The following is a 19,889-nucleotide window of genomic DNA, read 5'->3' as shown; positions in this document are numbered from 1 at the left end:
CAGTGTACTGAAAAATAAATTTAAAAAGTCAAAGGAAGAGAGAAACATGTAATAGCATAATGCAAGAAAACATTTGGGAGTTTAACCTAAGAAACTGGTATTTGTATAGATCATACTTTGAATTTTCAGGGGGTCTGATTGTGACTTTCCTCAGATAAAAGCAGGTATTCAAGCTCTCAGCTAGGCACGGTGGCTCACGCCTGTAATCCTAGTACTTTGGGAGGCCGAGGCGGGTGGATTGCCTCAGCTCAGGAGTTCGAGACCAGCCTGGGCAACAACGGTGAAACCCCATCTCTACTAAAATACAAAAATTAGCCAGGCGTGGCGATGTGCGCCTGTAGTCCCGGCTACCTGGGAGGCTAAGGCAGGAGAATCGCTTGAACCCGGGAAGCAGAGCTTGCAGTGAGCCGAGATTGTGCCACTGCACTCCAGCCTGGGCAACAGAGCGAGACTCCATCTCTGAAAAAAAAATAAAAAATAAAAAGTAGTATTCAAGCTCTCTGCTACTGTGGAGCTAGGCTATTAATGTGGTACAACAACTTAAGAAATACCAGTAAGTAGGAATAGGTAATGTCTTAAATTAGCATTATAAGATAAATCACTGGTATATATGCCAAATAGTTCAGATCAACAGTTTCATTAAACACACCCACACATCCACACAGGTACTCTTTCTTAAAACCCACAATGGAAATGTTTTGTGCCCCCCACAATATTAAATAAGAAATACAGTAACAGGAAAGTGTCTGAGAAACTATCACTCACAACATGTCTGTACCAACCTGCTCACACACCAGGTAAGTCCTTCCAAACCCTGACTTTCAGCTCTTCCACTCACAAAGGGGTGACTATACGCTGGCTTCACATAGATACTGTGAAGCCTAAATAATGATCACTGGCATGGTACCCCTGGCTTTGCCCCACTCCAGTCAACTCAGCAAAAATCATCTCTTCCAAGCATCATTCTGATCCTATCCCTGTCCTCCAAAGCCCTTGTGGTGACTCCTAATTGCTTCTCATATGAAATAATTACTCTTGCTTAAGGGCCCGGCCCTGTCGTTGGTGCCCTGACAACCACCCTCCCAAGTACTCAGGTCTCTTAAGCTGCACCCCTCAATCAAGGGCCTCCTCTACTATGGTTCCCCTCTATCCTCAACCTGGACACAGACCATCTCCTCACCCTTCCCTATCGTCCTGTGATTCTCCCCTTCAGTCAGAATTCTGTTCATATCAAAAGATAAAGCTTTTCTGGGTAAAACTCACATAGTGTGCATCTCAACAAGTTATCCAGATAGCTGCAACCAAGGCAACTTTCTATGTACACTGGTAACTCTAAGCCAGGTATGTTCTCTTCCTTATTACTTTCCACCATAGTGAAATAAAATCGTAACTAATGCATTTGCCTATTGTTCTTTACTTCATGATAAATATTAAATCCTTCTAATGTCTGATACAGACTGAGACCACAATGGGCTAACTGACACCTATCTGGATTATGGTGGGCTTGCTCCAAAAGCATGAGTATCAACACCAGAGGGAGGCAGTGTGGCACAGTGAAGAACAGTCAGCCAGGATCAGGCTGCTCTCCCAGCTCCATCACAGGCAACACTATGATTGTGGCCACTTACTCAACTTCCCCATGCCTATTTCCTCTACAGAAAATGAGAATTATAATAGTATAGACCTTCTAGGCTACAATAATTAAATTATACCAAAAGTACTTAGCCCAGAGGTTGGCATGTATTTTAAAATAAAAATGATGGTTACCTTATTTCTCTCATGAGATTATGTAAAACCACATATCTTGGGAACAGAACAAGACCAGTAGCTACCACCTGGTTCTTCTTCCTTTCCTTTGGCCCCCTTCCTCTCACCCATGGCCAATCAGGAGCCAAGTCATACAGATTAGCTCTCAGGAATAGCCCAGTGTGCAGTGGCTCATGCCTGTAATCCTAGCATCTTGGGAAGCCAAGGCGGGAGGATTGCTTGAGCCCAGGAGTTTGAGATTAGTCTGGGCAACATAGCTAAACTCATCTTTACGAAAATAAAAATAAAGTTAGCTGGACATGGTAGCGCCACCTGTAGTCCCAGCTACTCAGGATGCTAAGGTGGAAGGATCACTTGAGTCAGGGATGTTGAGGCTGCAGTGAACCCAGATCACTCCAGCCTGGGTGACAGACCTTGTTTCCAAAAAAAAAAAGAAACCAAGAAAGAAAAAAAAAAGGAATGGCCCAGGTGGGGTCCCGAGATATGACTCCAGTCCAGGCCTCTGTTATTCCCAGCCTCCACTGTTTGTGGCACTTCCAAAGTGGCCATCACTTCCAGACCCCCACAGCTCCAACCCTTCATGGAATACAAAGCCCATATCATGCCAGTTCAGTATTAATGCATCTTTGGTCACTCCTCTAGATCTGCTCAGATAGCTTCCATGCTTTCTACCCACTTAGCCTGCTTTACATACAAACAGGATATTCTGACATCATATTTTTTGTATTTGTTTATAGTCTCTCTCCCTAAAACGTTCCTCAAATGTATCAAACAGACTCCGCCCTTAGAACCCGGGAAATGGCTATTATTTTCTGCCTGCGACAGTCTTCCCTCCTCCATCCCCATATCTACATGATCAATTACCTCACCTCTTTCAAAAAATGAAAATAAAATCTTTTTTTTGGTGGAAAAAAACACTTAACATGAAATCTACTCTTAATAGATTTTTAAGTGTACAAAATAATATCGTTAACTATCAGCACAATGTTGTGCAGGAGATTTCTAGAACTTACTCATCTTGCTTAACCAAAACTTTATGCCAGCTGATTAGTAAATCCCCATTCCCCCTCCTCACAGCCCCTGGTAGCCACCACTCTTTGATTCTATGAATCTGCCTATTTCAGATGCCTCATATAAGTGGAATCATGTAATATTTGTCTTCTGTGGCTGGCTTATTTCACTCGTAGTGTCCTCAAGGTTCATTCGTGTTGTCATGTATGGCAGGACTTTATGGCTGAATAATATTCTATGTATATAAATTTTCTTTACCCATTCAGCTGTGGATGGGCATTTAGGTCATTTCCACATTTGGCTATTGCGAACAGTGCTGCGATGAACATGAGAGTTCTGATACCTCTTTGAGATCCTGATTTTTGGATAAATATCCAGAAGTGAGATTGGTGGATCATATGGTACTTCTATTTGTAAATTTTTGTCGGAATCTCCATAACTATTTTCCACAGGGACTGCACCAACACATTTACTATCTTACCCTTATAGAAAATGTTTGCCACCCATGATCTAGTATAAAAAATAACACCATAAAAAAGAAAAGAAAGAAAAAGAAAACTACGTTGACATTCGAAACACTAAGTTTAAAGAGAAAAGACCTTAAATTTCAAAAACAAATTTGTGTAAATGTCTCCTCACACAATAGCACAGATTTATAATTAATATAATGACACCTTATTCCCTTATTTATTATTTCTCTGCTTTGGTTACAAATGACTAGGCAATTAATATCATTTTCTCTTTCCTCTTCTTACCCTGCTTGTCTTCCACCATGATTTACTCCCTTTGAATACCCCTCCCATCCACTATGGTAACCAAAATTTGACAGTATTGGTAACATTCCAACTCACATAATTCTGAAGTTTCTTTAAATGTATTATATTCAATATGTAGTAAAATATATCTATTGAAATATTTATGAACTTTTAAGAAGGTAATGCTTATTTGTTATCTCAAATATAAAATTCAGCTCACGTTTCTACTACCTTCCTTCTGAGGTACTTAGCACTGATTCATCCTTGGCAGTAGTTCTATCTGCATAATTGTACACATGCACCAGCATCTTTAGATAACAAATAACATAGATGTGTTCCTTTCTCTTTCAAAATTTGTAGTGTTCATCAACTCAAAATTTCCAGAGTAGTGAGATATAGACAGACTAACACTTGTTATTAAATAAACTTTTATTTAAAAACTTTAAAAATTCTTAAAGGAATAAAACATTTATTTATACATATACATATAGATATTATACATATTCAAGGCAATAGCATGTGAAATCCCAGCAGGATGTTTGTGGAAATTAATGACTTACTCAAATTGTTTTGATAGTGAATAGGGCCAAGAATAGCCAAGATAATCTTAAAGAACAAAGTTGAAAACCTAACCAGATATGACTTATAAAGCTGTAGTAATTAAGATAGTATAGTATTAGTGGAGAATATACAATAATGTAAAAAGAATAGAGCATTCAGATACAGCCCCATACTGGATTTATGATAGTAGTACCACTGCAGTGCAATAAAGAAAAGAACCATCTTTTTAATAAATGGTGCCAGGCAATCGACATATCCTTGGGGAAGAGGGCCAGGGAAGAATCTTGACCTTTACCTTTAGTACCATGCAAAAATATAACAAATTCTAGAAAGATTAAAATGTAAATCTGAAAGGAAAGCAAACTTCTGGAAGATAACATAGGAGAATATCTTCCCGACCCGGAGGAAAGAAAAGATTTTTTTTTTTCTGTTTTGAGCCAGAGTTTCGCTCTTGTCGCCCAGGCTGGAGTGCAATGGCATGATGTCGGCTCACTGTAACCTTTGCCTCCTGGGTTCAAGCGATTCTCCTGCCTCAGCCTCCTGAGTAGCTGGGATTACAGGTGCTGCCACCACACCCAGCTCATTTTTGTATTTTTAGTAAAGACAGGGTTTCAACGTGTTGGACAGGCTGGTTTCGAACTCCTGACCTCAGGTGATCCACCCGCCTCGGCCTCCCAAAGTGCTGGGATTACAGGTGGGAATCACTGTGCCTGGCCTAGATTTTTTAAACAGGACACAAAAAGAGCTATCCACAAAAGAAAATGCTGATAATTTGTACTACATTAAAATTAGAAACTTATGTTCCTCAAGACTCAAATGAGTAACAGTGCAAGTCACAGAGTAAATAATCTGTGAAACATATAACCCTCAGAGGTCTTGTATCCAGAAAATACGCACATGACGGAAGAAGATAGCCAAATGGCCAATAAATATGGAAAAATGTCGTATAACCCATTAGGAATCAGGGAAATAAATGCTCATTGAAGCCACACAGTGAGATATCACTAAAATAAAAATGGCTGATACCAAGTGGCAAAGATCCGAAATAAAACCATCATGCAATGATGGTATGAGTGTTAACTGGTACCATTGAGAGGTGACAATGTGCTGGCAGTCCTCGCTCGCTCTCGGTGCCTCCTCGGCCTCGGCGCCCACTCTGGCCACACTTGAGGAGCCCTTCAGCCTGCCACTGCACTGTGGGAGCCCCTCTCTGGGCTGGCCGAGGCCAGAGCCAGCTCCCTCTGCTTGCAGGGAGGTGTGGAGATAGACCGTGTGGGTGGGAACCGTGGCTGCCCACAGTGCTCGCGGGCCAGTGTGAGTTCTGGGTGGGCATGGGCTCCGCGGGCCCTGCACTCGGAGTGGATGGCCAGCACCGCCAGCCCTGGGCACTGAGGGGCTTAGCACCTATGCCAGCAGCTATGGAGGGTGTGCTGGGTCCCCCAGCACTCCTGTCCCACCCACGCTGCACTCGAATTCTCACCGGGCCTCAGCTGACTCCCCGGGGGGCAGGGCTCAGGAGCTGCAGCCCGCCATGCCGAAGTCCCCCCAACCCTGTGGGCTCCCATACGGCCTGAGCCTCCCCAATGGGTGCTGCCCCCTGCTCTGCAGTGCCCAGGTCCCACCGACCACCCAAGGGCTGAGGAGTGCAGGCACATGGCGTGGGACTGACGGGCAGCTCCGCCTGCAGCCCCAGTGCGGGATCTACTAGGTGAAGCCAGCTGGGCTCCTGAGTCAGGTGGGGACTTGGAGAACTTTTATGTCTAGCCGGAGGACTGTATGTACACCAATCAGCACTCTGTATCTAGCTAATCTGGTGGGCACTTGGAGAACTTTTATGTCTAGCTAGAGGATTGTAAATGCACCAATCAGCACTCTGTGTCTAGCTCAGGGATTGTAAACGCACCAATCAGCACTCTGTCAAAATGGACCAATCAGCTCTCTGTAAAACAGACCAATCAGCTCTCTATAAAATGGACCAATCAGCAGGATGTGGATGGGGCAGATAAGGGAATAAAAGCAGGCTGCCTGAGCCAGCAGTGGCAACCTGCTCTGGTCCCCTTCCACACTGTGGAAGCTATGTTCTTTTGCTCTTCACAATAAATCTTACTGCTGCTCACTCTTTGGGTCCGCATTGCCTTTATGAGCTATAACACTCACCATGAAGGTCTGCAGCTTTACTCCTGAGGCTAGCGACACCACAAACCCACCGGGAGGTATGAACGACTCTGGACGGGAGGAATGAACAACTCTAGAAGCGCCACCTTAAGAGCTGTAACACTCACAGTGAAAGTCTGCAGCTTCACTCCTGAAGCCAGCGAGACCACGAACCCACCAGAAGGAAGAAACTCCGAACACGTCCAAACATAAGGAACAAACTCTGGACACACCATCTTTAAGAACTGTAACACTCACCACGAGGGTCCGCAGCTTCATCCTTGAAGTCAGTGAGACCAAGAACCCACCAATTCCAGACACACCATTACTTTGGGAAACATTCTGGCAAGCTCTACTGAAGCTAAATATACATATTTTCTGTGACCCAGCAAGTCTATTCCTAGAAATATCTATACACACCAAAAAATATGTAAAGCAATGTCAAAAGCATCTTGCTTGCAGCAGCCAAAAATGAAAATGTTCCAAAATGTTTATCAACAATAGAATGGATAAATAAATTAGGATAGAGTCACATAATGGAATTCAATACAGTGAAGAAAAAACAAAAAATACATGCGACATGGATTAATCTCACAAATAAAATGAACAAAGGAAGCCAGACCAAAAGAGTACATTCTATATAGTTCCACTTAAATTAAGTTTTAAAACAGGCAAAACCAATTGATAGTGATAAATGTCAGTTGTTACCATTGGGATTGGGGAACAGTGACTGGGATGAGACCTCTAAACTGCTGGTACCATCCTCTTTCTGATCTGGCTCGTGGTAAGCAGATCCAGATGTAAAAGTTCAGAAAGATGTACACTTAACACCATTTGTATATTCTTCTGCATGTATGCTGTCATTCGACAAAGTGTACTTTAAAAAATCACTGTCACATACAATAGGCTAAAAATACAAATGGAAACATTTAATTTTTTCTCCTCACATACAGAATCACAAATTAACTAGAATTTACCAGTCATACCAACACCCTGTCATATACCTGTTGATATCTCAAGATACTTATAAACAGAAGTAAGGCTGTACACCTACAACTATCTGATCTTCAAGAAAACTGACAAAAACAAGCAATGGGGAAAGGATTCTGTATTCAATAAACGATGCTGGGTTAATTGGCTAGCCATATGCAGAAGACTGAAACTGGACCCCTTCCTTATGCCATATACAAAAATAAACTCGAAATGGATTAAAGACTTAAATGTGGCCAGACATGATGGTTCACACCTGTAATCCCAACACTTTGGGAGGCCAAGGTGGGTGGATCACTTGAGGTCAAGAGTTCGAGACCAGCCTCGCCAACATGGTGAAACCCTGTCTCTACTGAAAAATACAAAAAATCAGCCAGGCATGGTGGTGCATGCCTATACTCCCAGCTACTTGGGAGGCTGAGGCACAATAATCACTTGAGCCTGGTAAGCAGAGGTTGCAGTGAGCCAAGATCATACCACTGCACTCCAGCCTGGGCAACAGAGCAAGAGTTTGTCTGAAAAACAAACAACACTTAAGTGTAAAACTCAAAGCTATATTCTTGGAAGACAACCTAGGCAATACCACTCTGGAGAGTGGAATGGGCAAAGATTTCATGACAAAGACACCAAAAGCAATTGCAATAAAAACAAAAATTGACAAATGGGACCTAATTAACTAAAGGGCATTCTGCACAGCAAAAGCAACTATCAAGAGAGTAAACAGACACCTTACAGAATGGGAGAAAATTTTTGCAAACTATGCATCTGACAAAGGTCTAATATCCAGCAACTAACTATAAGGAACTTAAATTTACCGGGAAAAAACAACCCCATTAAAAAGTGGGGGAAAAGCCAGGCGTGGTGTCTCATGCCTGTAATCCCAGCAGTTTGGGAGGCCGAGGCGGGTGAATCACCTGAGGTCAGGAGTTTGAGACCATCCTGACCAATATGGTAAAACCACGTCTCTACTAAAAATATAAAATTAGCCAGACGTGGTGGTGCGCGCCTGTAGTCCCAGGCACTCGAGAAACTCAGGCAGGAGAACTGCTTGAACCCAGGAGGTGGAGGTTGCACTGAGCCGAGATTGTGCCACTGCATTCCAACCTGGGTGACAGAGTGAGGCTCTGTCTCAAAAAAAAAAAAAAAGAAAAAGAAAAAAGTGGGCAAACGACATGAACAGATATTTTCAAAAGAACACATATACGCGGCCAAGAAGCATATGGAAAAAGGCTCAACATCACTGGTAATTAGAGAAATGCAAATCAAAACTACAACTAGATACCATCTCACACTAATCAGAATGGTTACTATTAAAAAGTCAAAAAATAGCTGGTGCTAGTAAGGTTGCAGAGTAAAAGGAACATTTATACACTGCTGGTGGGAGTGTAAATGCTGGTAGGAGTGTAAATTAGTTCAACCACTGTGGAAAACAGTGTGGCGATTCCTCAAAGACCTAAAAACAGAACTATCCTTCAACCCACAATCCCATTACTGGGTATATACCCAAAGAAATATAAACATTCTATCATAAAAACACATGCACACATATGTTCACCGTAGCACTATTCACAATAGCAAAGACATGGCATCAACCTAAATGCCCATTAATGATAGACTGGATAAAGAAAATGTGGTACATATACACCATGGAATACTATGCAGTCATAAAAAAAACAACGAGATCATGTCCTCTACAGGAACTTGGATGGAGCTGGAGGCCATTATCCTTAGCAAACTAATGTGGGAACAGAAAACCAAAAACTAAACATTCTCATGTATATGTGGGAGCTAAGTGATAAGAACACAGGGACACAGAGAGGAATAACAGACATTAGGGCCTACCAGAGGGTGGAGGATAGAAGGCGGGAGGAGGGAGAGAATCAGGAAAAATAACTAATGGGTACTAGGTTTAATATCTGAGTAACGAAATAATTTGTACAACAAACCCCTGTGACACAAATTTACCTATATAGTAAACCTGCACATGTACCCCTGAACTTACGTTAAAAAAAAAAAAAAAATTAAAAAAATTTAAAAAAAAAAGGGCTTCCCAAAGAAAAATGAAAAAAAAAAAACAAAAAAAAACAAAATATTTTCTTCTTTTAGGCTATTTCTTTTAGTATCACTATTTGTATAAAGGCCTTTGTTTTTCAGACAGTGCCTTTTATGCAGTGGATCTTTTAATCCTTACATAGTCCTGTAAGGTAGTTATTACCCCGATTTTAGAGATGAGGAAAATAAAGCTCAGAGGGCTGAAATGACTTGTCCTTCAGCTAGTAAGAAGCAGAAACAAAATCCTTATGCAACTATGCCTTCTACAGTTCAAAGACAGCTCTTGTTTCCTACATCCTGCTTCTTCACTATCATTTTCTTCTAATCACACTAACACACACACTTTGCCCTGCAATGGTGGAAGTCTCCTACGTCTTTCTAGGACCAGTGGTAAAGCTGGTGTCGCCAATATCCCTTGCCACTTCACACGCATGAAGGGAAGATGGATCTATACCAAGGAACTACCTGAAGCCCATTTCTCAGTCCTCTAATCTCAAATCGAACTCTCTTCCATTCCTCACATCCAGACTTGCTGGGGAAAGTAGGAGGACAAGACAGAACACACCTATGTTGAACATGCTTACACTCACAGGCTTTCCTCTGTTCATCCCCAGGAAACGCTATCATAACAATGTCACCAAACTCGCTTCCACTGAGTAAATCAATAACACCATGAGCTAGCTGCTTACTTGAAGATTTAAATGGGGACATTTTAAAAATTGGTATTCCATTGAAAAGTTGTGGTTGGAGTGGTGCTAAGAGGAATTGGGTGATGGAAATAAATTTCTTCTAAGGATCTGTAAATATTAAATAATCCTCATGAAGTATTAATGGAAAGCATCTGATCTTCTAGAAACAAAACCACGCAAGTATATAATTTTTTGTCTTTGCTCAAGATGATTTAACCTTTAATTCATGCCAAATGAGTATGATGGAATGGCGAAGGGCGTTGGCACAATAAATCTATTATACTATCTTATCAATACTTTATCTAATTATTATATTCACTTCTTGATAAGATAAATGAGGACTGGAGAGGATCACTAATTTGGCTCAGAGACAACAGCAGCAGAGCTGGAAGGGGCTAAGCTTATCTGATTCTGGAAGCAACACTGTTACACCATCTGTATTTTTCCCATATCTGTATGTTTTCCACAATACATCAAATAAGACAAGTCCCAAAGGTCTGAATGAATTAGAAACTATGAATAAAGACACTTAAAATTGGCACATGCCAAGCACAAGACAGAGAGAAGTCCTGTCTGGGTCTCACGTTCTATGACGCTATGAAAACAGTCATGCCACGTTCTCCCTAATCTTTAAAGCCATCTCTCATGAAAGCACAATCCACATGCCTAAAGGGCTCCAAAATTCTTCATGAGCAATGCTACTGCAGATTTGCATGCAGAGACAACATATGCTGGACACCACAGAGTCCAAGGGAAACATGGTACTTTCTGTTAAATCTGTCCTTAGTAGCCAGTTTTTAAAAAAATAACTTACCACTGTCGTACCACTTCCAAGCCTTCCCTTTCTTCTAAGAATTTGAAAAACATCAGGGTTTTCTGCAGCTTTGTAGCTAATTCCCATGATGATGTTTGTGCCTTGCAAAATAAAGAAGGCCACAGCAGAGCAGACACTGCCAGCACAGCAGTCGGGTGGGGGGAGTGGGGGTTGTTTAGAACAAGGTCCTTCATGTACCATTCTGAACCACCATCTTGTGCAGCAGCTCTGGCCGCAAACTACTCCATGGGAACAACGTGAAGACAAGAAGTATAGGGTGCATAAGTAACTTCTGTGTGTAGGCAGATTATGCACTTCTTCGTTCTATCAGTGGAAAGCACTACTGATGGTGCAGGGAAGAAATAGAAGTCCTGTCTGGCTCTCACATGCTATGACTCTATGAAAACAGTCATGCCACATCTCCCTCACCTTAAAACTAAATCAGAGTATCAAAACTACTAAGCCAGAAACTTGTTTTTTTCAAATAGGAAGACGTTTGAACTGGAGCTCCTAAACATTGAAGTATCTTTACTAAAAGGGATATACTATCTTCTATAAAGCATTTCCATACACTTTATTTTGTTCCTAGAAAAAAAAAAAAAGAAAATGCTCACATAAGTCCACACTTACACAGATGTGCACAGAAGCATGCTCCTTACCAAAAGTTACTTCTCCTTTGCCAGCTTTGTCAAACAGCTGAAAGGCTACCATAAACAAAGCATCAGGGGCACACAGGACAGATTCAAAGGCAACAAATTCTTGAAAAGATATTAATCTGCAACATAAAACAAACATAAAGCAAAAGTCAGTAGCTTGTGGAAAACAGAAGCATATACAAACATACACTGAGGGAAAAAATAAGATATCACTGCCAAAACATAAAATTCAAACTGAAAACATTTATAAACATTTAGCATTTACTTTTACATATAGTGGACTGAAATAATAATGCACAGAATCTAAAAGACATGACAGCATTGACCATGAAGTTACACACTAAATACATTATAATTTCAAACATAACTGTTTTATCCAGCATCATATATGTTTCAGTCTTCCTTCAGGCATGTTTTTGGGTTCTATAATAAAAGTGCAGATACTTTAGACTAAGATGTGACTGCCTAACAGCAAAATAGAGCAACTTTGTTATGCATTAGTTTCCTTATACACCATGCAAAAAACGGTTCACAGATATTGATTCACTACTGGTATTTACTGACCACCTGTGAATTGACCTAGGGCTAGTACAAGGGGAATACAGATAAATGATACATGAAACATGACCCCAAGGGACTTCTAGTCTAGTGAGGCAGACAGCACTAGTCTAGAAATAGACTAGTGTATAGAGGAAGGACAAATCATAACACAAGAACTAGTATGGTAATAAAAGTCTTTGTGGCAGAAATGGCATTTGAGCTAGGCCTTAAAAAATGAGTACAACTTGGATATGCAGTAATGGGTGTAGACTAGAGGGCACTTCAGGCAGAAGGCTAATGCAAGAAAGCTAAGGAGTATACAGGGAAACTGATGAGTGACAGATTTTGTCTGGACAGTGGAGTGCATAAAAGAACAATGTAAAATTAGATTAGAAATACAGGACCAGAGGTGGCCTTGAAGAAAGAAAAGGGCCTGGTCATTCTTCTCTAGGAAAAAGGAGTGACTTTAACTTTCCGAAGGTCAAAATGTGGGTCAAATCTAAGCTTTAGGAAGAACATGAGAGGCCAAGGACGTTTTGACTTCCAAAGAGGAAATGGGTCCATAAAAGCTTTCCTAGATTTTATTTTTTAACAACTGCTATTTTAAGTATCCAAATACTTTAATGATACATTGAGATACTCCAAGTTTCCGGAGGATATGGAAGGAGGAAGAAAATAGGAATGGTTTTCATATATTTTACAGAAAACTTAGTTACTTCTAAACATCCTATAGAGAGAACACATTTTTATAAAAACTGTTACAAAGTGAACTTACCTGTTTCCCAGAATGTCACCCAATTACAATAATGCTACAAAGAAAGGAAAAACTCAGTGTGTTCAATATAGCATCTCTGTATCATTAACCATCCAAAACACATCCTTCTCAATGCCTGGGAACACTCAGGAAGAGCATGTGTTACAGGGGAGTACTTCCCAAGGACATTTTATCCTCTACTAAGGTCTCTCTCACCGAGACTCTGCGTACGAGGCAAGAAGGGGGGCAAATATGAGTCAACCATTCCTGGCTGAACTCAAGGAGCTTACCACCAGCTGTTTGGAGGAAGGGGAGATAGTCATGAGCACACATAACCACTAGAAATTAAGAGTTAACTGTAAAAGAAAAAATAAAGCACTAAGGGGTATAAAAGGGGTGAATTATTCTGCCTGGAAGAGTTGGGGACTGCTTCATGGCAGCATGGTATTTGAAGAACAAATTTTAAAGCTGAAAAGATCTTAGGGATTATCTACTTCAACCTCCTCATTTTACTTGCGAGGAAACAGAAACTGGAAAAAGTTAATGACCTGGGTTAGGCAAAACAACTGGCTTCTGACATTTTGGCCTGAAAACCAGGTCTCCTGGCTTCCATTTAACCTGGGTAGAATTCCAACTGCTGTGGGAAGATGGTGAAACCATGCCCCACAGGATTAAAGAATTTGGTAACTAACAAAAATTTATTGAGCTTGTCTTACAGGACAGCAGAGAAGAAAACCATTTGTTACAGTTCTCTCTATTTGCCACAAAATTGGCTGACAGACTGAGGCTGGTTGGAACCAACATAGCTGACTGGAGTCTGGGCAGAATAGACTTCTTCTCCTGTTGAGTAACCTTTTGACGTTAGAGGGCCAAAAACTCACCCTCAGTTCAAGCTAATGCCACCACTGTCCAAAGGTGCAACCCATGAAGCAGCATGGAAGGGCAACAGCATGCCCAAGACACTTTCCAAACCCCCTTTCCTTTCAGCCAATCACTAATCACTCTTCAGCACCTAAACTCCACACTCAGAAGCCCTCCCTTAAATCTATGGCTGTAAGGCTGGTAGAGAAAGTCAAACTTGACTGTGACTCCTCTCCCCTTAGTTGCCTGGCAATAAACTTTCTTGCTGCAAAAAACTGGTGCTTTGTGTTTGGCTTTCCATTTTGTGCAGGCAAATGGACCGACTTTGGTTTGGTGACAATGGAGAGAGGAGGGAAGGGTGGAGAGAGGAGGGAAGGGTAGAGAGAGGACATTCTACACTGGGGAAGCAAAGTACAGAGATGAAAACAAATGGATGTGCTGTATTTGGAGAAGCATGTAGGAGTTACCAGTTCTCCATCTAGCAGGTCATGAGGAGCAAAAGACTGGCAAGAGCGAGATGCCAGCCACCTGGGGTGGACCTTAAGGGCCAAGCAACAGAATCTTGACTTTTTTTTCAGACAGTTAAAAATCACTCAGTTTCTGGATTAAGAAATGCCAAATTCAAAACTTTGTTTTAGAAAAAGAACTGGTGTGGAAGATGAATTTAAAGGAGAGATGAGATGTGGGAGACAGCCTGGCAGCCAGGGATCACAGGGTTCTAAACCTGAGTGGGGGCCCTAGGAATGGAAGCAGAAGAAAGGCTAGAGAAACACCGCAGAGGCAGAAATGATAAAATGTGGTTAGGACTGGATGTTGGAGGCCAAGGCCAAGGAAACAGGCCAGGATGTTCCCAACATTTCCAACTTGGATAACTGAGTGGGATGATGATACCACCACCAAAGATAAACAAGAAAAAAGAAAAATAGGTAAAAATTGGAAAGAAGGGACCTGTGGGAGAATGTAACCAACTGTGACTGTGTTTGAGGTACCAGTGGGACATGTAGTACAGTGTCCAGCCAGAAGCCAAAAGAGACCCAATGGACTCAAGAGAGATGCTGGTATGGGCAGAATTGTGTCCCCCGTCCCCAAAAATCCCAACCCCTAGAACCTCAGAATGTGACTTTATTTGGAAATAGGGTAGCTGCAAATGGAACTAGTTAAGATGAGATCACAGTGGAGTAGGGCAGGCACCTAATCCAATATGACTGGAGTCTTTTTTATAAAACAGGGAAATTTAAAAACAGACATGCACACAAGGAGAAAACCAAGTAAAGATGAACGTAGAGATCAGGGTGATGCTTCTTCAAGCCAAGGAACACCAAAGGTTGCCCGCCCACCACCAGAAGACAGGAAAGAAGCACGGAACAGATTCTCCCTTACAGCCCTCAGAAGAAACCAACCCTGCTGAACCTCCACCTTGGATGTCTAGCCTCCAGAACTTGGGACAACTAATTTGTTTTTTTTTTTTAAAGCTTCCCAGTTTGGGGTAGAGTACTTTGTTACAGCAGCCTGAGGAAACTAATATAGAGGCCAAGATTGGAAACACAGATCTGGCAGTTTTTAAAGAAAGGTTACTTAAAGCTGTGAATAAAAGTGCCCACAAGCGTTTCATTTAGAGATGTTTCATTTTCCTTTTAAGACATGCTGTAATAAAAGAAGACCTTGAGGAATTCACCGGCAGGCCTGCCACACTATAGACTTCTGAAGCCGGACAGAGGACAAATGTGTTTCTGGCCCTTTGCTTCCCAGTCGCCATGCCTCCTCACATCCCCCAACCCTGCTGAGCAGGCACCCACAGCCATGCAGCCACACAGTGCTGCTCTCCAGGGGAACTTGCTGGCAGTTTGTTGAGGCAGAAAACAATCATATTTGCTTAATTACCCCTTCACAGACATTAGGTTCATTTAATAGAATCACACTATGCGTTACCTAGAAAAGGGATGTTTTTGGTTTCATGGTCTGAATAAAGAAAGGCTTAATATATATATGAAAGGCTTACATAAAAAAAGCATATATAGGAGACCATATACATATGCAAGGCTTATAATATATAAAGGCATATATATAATATATATTATATATGACTATATGTAATATATATATTATATATATGACTATATGTAATATATATATTATATATATGACTATATGTAATATATATATTATATATGACTATATGTAATATATATATAAAATATATATTATATATGACTATATGTAATATATATATAAAATATATATTATATATGACTATATGTAATATATATATAAAATATATATTATATATGACTATATGTAATATATATATTATATATTATATATATGACTATATGTAATATATATATATGTAATATATATATGTATATGTATATACAAAGCCTTGTCTGGCAATGTCAACGTTTCATAACTGAGAATGGCCAATAAATACTCTGGTATTTCAGGCATGTTACTGATACCAAAAGGTATGTAATTTGGTAATCCTATTAGATATGAGTATTATACATCTATGCAGGAGGTATATAGATGAACCATGAAATCATAATGTGTTATTGTTCACCAAGATCATTTTGGATTTTCAAGGTAATCTGACTAGAAGGCCATGAGAATAATTATGTAGTACTATATTACTTTACAGCATGATACCTAAAAATATTTATATATATATATATGTATATACATATATATATATAGACAAACAGTGCTTCCGTCTTGCTTTACAGATTTAATGAGCATTAACGTAAGTTACAACAAAGAATTCAAGCTTAATCAAATTCAGACCTGGCTGGTGAACTCACTTAGTTCCTTTTCCACCCGCAACTCCCAGAACTTCTTTGACAATGTTAGATTCCCTTTAAAATGAATCATGCAGCTCTGATTAACTCTATGACTAGAATCTAAGGAACAGTATTTGCCACCACACTTATCTGCAGGAACTAATAGTAGAACATGGGTCAGCTAACATGAAAGCAAATGTACAAGTCACATTTCCACAGGCCTATACCACTCAGAGATTAGGGGAGGGTAGGTTTCTAACTACTCTATTTCATGGTTCTGATGCTACTAGATATTTTCTGTAAGCAAGTCATTTTTGTTTTACAAAGCATTAGAGCTGCTGTTCTCCTTCTGGAAGCCATTTACAACAGTAGCGACTTTGTAACTCCTTTATAGTCCAAGTAATAATAAAATAGACAGAGCACTGCGTAGTACTATAAAATACTGGGCCAAAGAAGAAAGAGTTGAAAAGTGAATTGCATCTGTATGCTATGCTTACACAATGTAAATATTAATCATTTATCACATATGTGGAAAGGTACTACAAGATATATACCAAAATGATGATGGTGCTTCTTCACTGTAGCGTAACTTTAGGTCCCTCCTCCCCCCAGCTTTGCAAGGGATAGCACTTAGCCTGGAGATATTTGAAATATAATAGAGAATACAGACTGAAAATTGTGATATTATGGAAAAAGGGTTAAGTAACATAAGAGAACTGGAAATAAATGACTCAATGAATTCAGAGGAGGGAAAGATTACTGTCATGTTGAGTGAAAGGAGATGGAGAAAGCCTTACTGAAATTGGGAACACATGACACCAGAAGGAAGATGTGTTCGGTGAACATGAACTCAGTCTTGCAATAAAGTGAAATGTGATCAAGTAAAGATGGGAGATGCGGGAGGAGAGTCCACCAGCTGCAGTTTGACTTCAATGCCTATTCTACATGTTTGGCAGAGGGCAGTTCTAGGGACACAATCTCTGCCCCCCAGAAATGGTGGTCCAGAGGGGCAGAAGGTAAGCCAGGTACCAAGGAAGGAAGACCAGAGATGAAGAATCACAAGAAATCCATATTTGCTGGAGGAAAACTAGAACAGAAAATACAGTGCCGGGGTTGGGTGTGGCAGCTCATGTCTATAATTCCGGCACTTTGGGAGGCCAAGGCAGAAGGATCACTTGAGTCCAGGAGTTCAAGACTGCAGTGAGCTATGACTGCACCACTGCACTCCAGCCTGAGCTACAGAGTGAGACACCATCTACTAGAAAAAAAAAAAAAAAGAAAGAAAGAAAAAACCCTACAAAGTTGCTCATATCCTGATTATGAGGTCCTGTGATGGTAGACCAAGATCTGATAATTTTAGTGATGTGATCAATTTGTGCATCAGAACATTTAATCTGACAGAGGAGTGTTAAATGAACTTAAGGGGAAGAGACCGGAGTTGAGGAGATGCGATGGCAGAATCTAGGGAAGAGCTAGGAAAGCCTGAATGAGAAAAGAAAAGAAAAGAAACGAGAAGAGAAGAGAAAAGAGAAAGAAAGAAAGAAAGAAAGAAAGAAAGAAAGAAAGAAAGAAAGAAAGAAAGAAAGAAAGAAAGAAAGAAAGGCACTTTATACCAAGGGCTGGGAGTGCAGCATCTCCGGAGGACAATTTGACAACACAGCATGAGTCTCAAAGATGTCTTTATGGCCACTCTGGGTAGCCTATGGGTTAGCCCTGCCCCACAAGAAGCAGTTAGAAAAAAACAAAAACAAAAAAACACCTCTTTACTCCTCAACCACCACAATTGCACTTCTAGGAGTTTATCCTAAAAAAGAATTCATAAATGCGTGCAAACTTTAATCTACAGGGATATTTACCCAGCACTGCTGGTAATGGTGAAAAAAGTACAAACAACCTCAATATACAACAATATGTGATGGACTGAATACAGAACATTGATATGCAGTATACTATCCAACCACTAAAAAGTGTTATAAACAAATCCATGGTAGTAAGTAAAAAGTCATTTACACAATGATGTGTAGAAAATTATTTGTTTCTTAAAAATGGACAATAATATTTTGCAAACACACAAAATCTGAAGGAGGCACACCAAAGTGTTGGCAGTGGATATCATCTCTAGGTGGTTAAATTGTTAGAAATTTAAGATTTTTTTCTGCTTGTCCATATTTTCTAATCCTTTCAATAATATACATACTGCACTGTTCTTACAGTAAGAAAAAAATAAAAATTCACATGAAACAAAATAGCAAAGTCCTCAACTTAGATAGTGGCAGGAGGACTATATAAGAGATTTGGGGAGAGGAAGACAAATTGAAAAAAGAAACGAAGGATCTGAAAGAATCACACTAACGGACAACCTCCAGTTCTTCTCCTCCTCTCTGTCCTCGCTTATTCTCACTCAGCAGAGGCTTAGACCCCATGTGGTCCCTTTCATCTCCTGCCTGGCTCCTATCTCCAGGCCAACTCTGTGGCTACGAAAGTTTAAGCAACAGCACATAGGAATTGTTCTGTTCATACTTCAGGAAGTTTGGTTGTAGACAATGTACCATCAAAATCCAATTACCACTTTTACTGAAGGTTCCTAACCACAAGAGTACTTCACAAAAATAACTTCTCCTTATACCTCTTCTGTGTGTTACAACAGAAGCCAAGCAATTGTCCAGGGTCAATGGCAGAGATGAAAGTAAAATCTAACTCCAAAAACAGTTCTAACCATCAGACCACACACGTTTAAGTATATGTGGGTGTTAAGAAAAATCTGGAACTGGACTCTCCTGTGATCACCAGTTTATCCAAATTTATCCAAAAAGCTTTGGTCTCCATGATTTTTAACATCTTTTAATAGCTTTTGGCTTTTATAGCTCTTCTCTTTCCCGCCCATATTCCTTGCAAATACATATTATTCAGGCAACGAAGCTGTAAACCAAAAATAAAATTCTAAGACCCCCTGATGGACTTCCTTCTTAGCCAAGGCACTCTTCAAATTTAACCTAAAAGACTGTTTCTGGCCATGACGGGAAGTGGGGGTTGGACATGTCTCATTATATCTTAAGTCTGATAAGAAATATTCACAATCTATTCCCTCTGAAGCCTGCTACCTAAGGGCTTCATCTGTACAATGAACACTTTGGTCTCTACAATCCCTTATCTGAACCCAGACATTTCCTTTCTAATAATCCCAGGTCTTTAGGTAAACTCCAACCAATTATCAACCAGAAAATGTTTAACTCTACCTATAACCTGGAAGCCTTCGCCCCACTTCGAGTTGTTCCACCTTTCTGGACAGAATCAATGTATTTCTTAAATGTAATTGATTGAAATCTCATGTCTCCCTAAAATGTATAAAACCAAGCTGCACCCCGACCACCTTGGGCACATGTTCTCAGGATCTCCTGAGGGCTGTGTCACAGGCCATGGTCACTCATACCTGGCTCAGAATAAATCTCTTCCAATATTTTACAGTCTGACTCTTTTTTTTTTTTTTTTTTTTTTTTTGAGACAGAGTCTC

At 40.4% G+C, this 19,889-nt stretch overlaps 1 protein-coding gene across 3 annotated transcripts in view; it reads right to left on the bottom strand.

Moving 5' to 3' along the window:
• The window catches only part of SLC25A13 (solute carrier family 25 member 13), a 203,082-nt gene that overhangs the window by 103,974 nt on the left and 79,219 nt on the right, over window positions 1-19,889 (bottom strand). For 2 of the 3 annotated variants that reach the window (XM_019031252.3, XM_055347820.1), the window contains one exon: window positions 11,453-11,568. The exons of the other annotated variant lie outside the window; for it this stretch is intronic. In XM_019031252.3, the coding sequence (XP_018886797.1) occupies window positions 11,453-11,568 (116 nt within the window). The remainder of the gene's footprint in view (window positions 1-11,452; window positions 11,569-19,889) is intronic. 3 annotated transcript variants of the gene reach the window in all.

This window comes from Gorilla gorilla, chromosome 6 (assembly GCF_029281585.2).
Source record: "Gorilla gorilla gorilla isolate KB3781 chromosome 6, NHGRI_mGorGor1-v2.1_pri, whole genome shotgun sequence".
In the NCBI taxonomy this organism is placed as follows: domain Eukaryota; kingdom Metazoa; phylum Chordata; class Mammalia; order Primates; family Hominidae; genus Gorilla; species Gorilla gorilla.
Note: the sequence above shows the minus strand (reverse complement) of the source record. Positions and strands in the feature narration are given on the sequence as shown.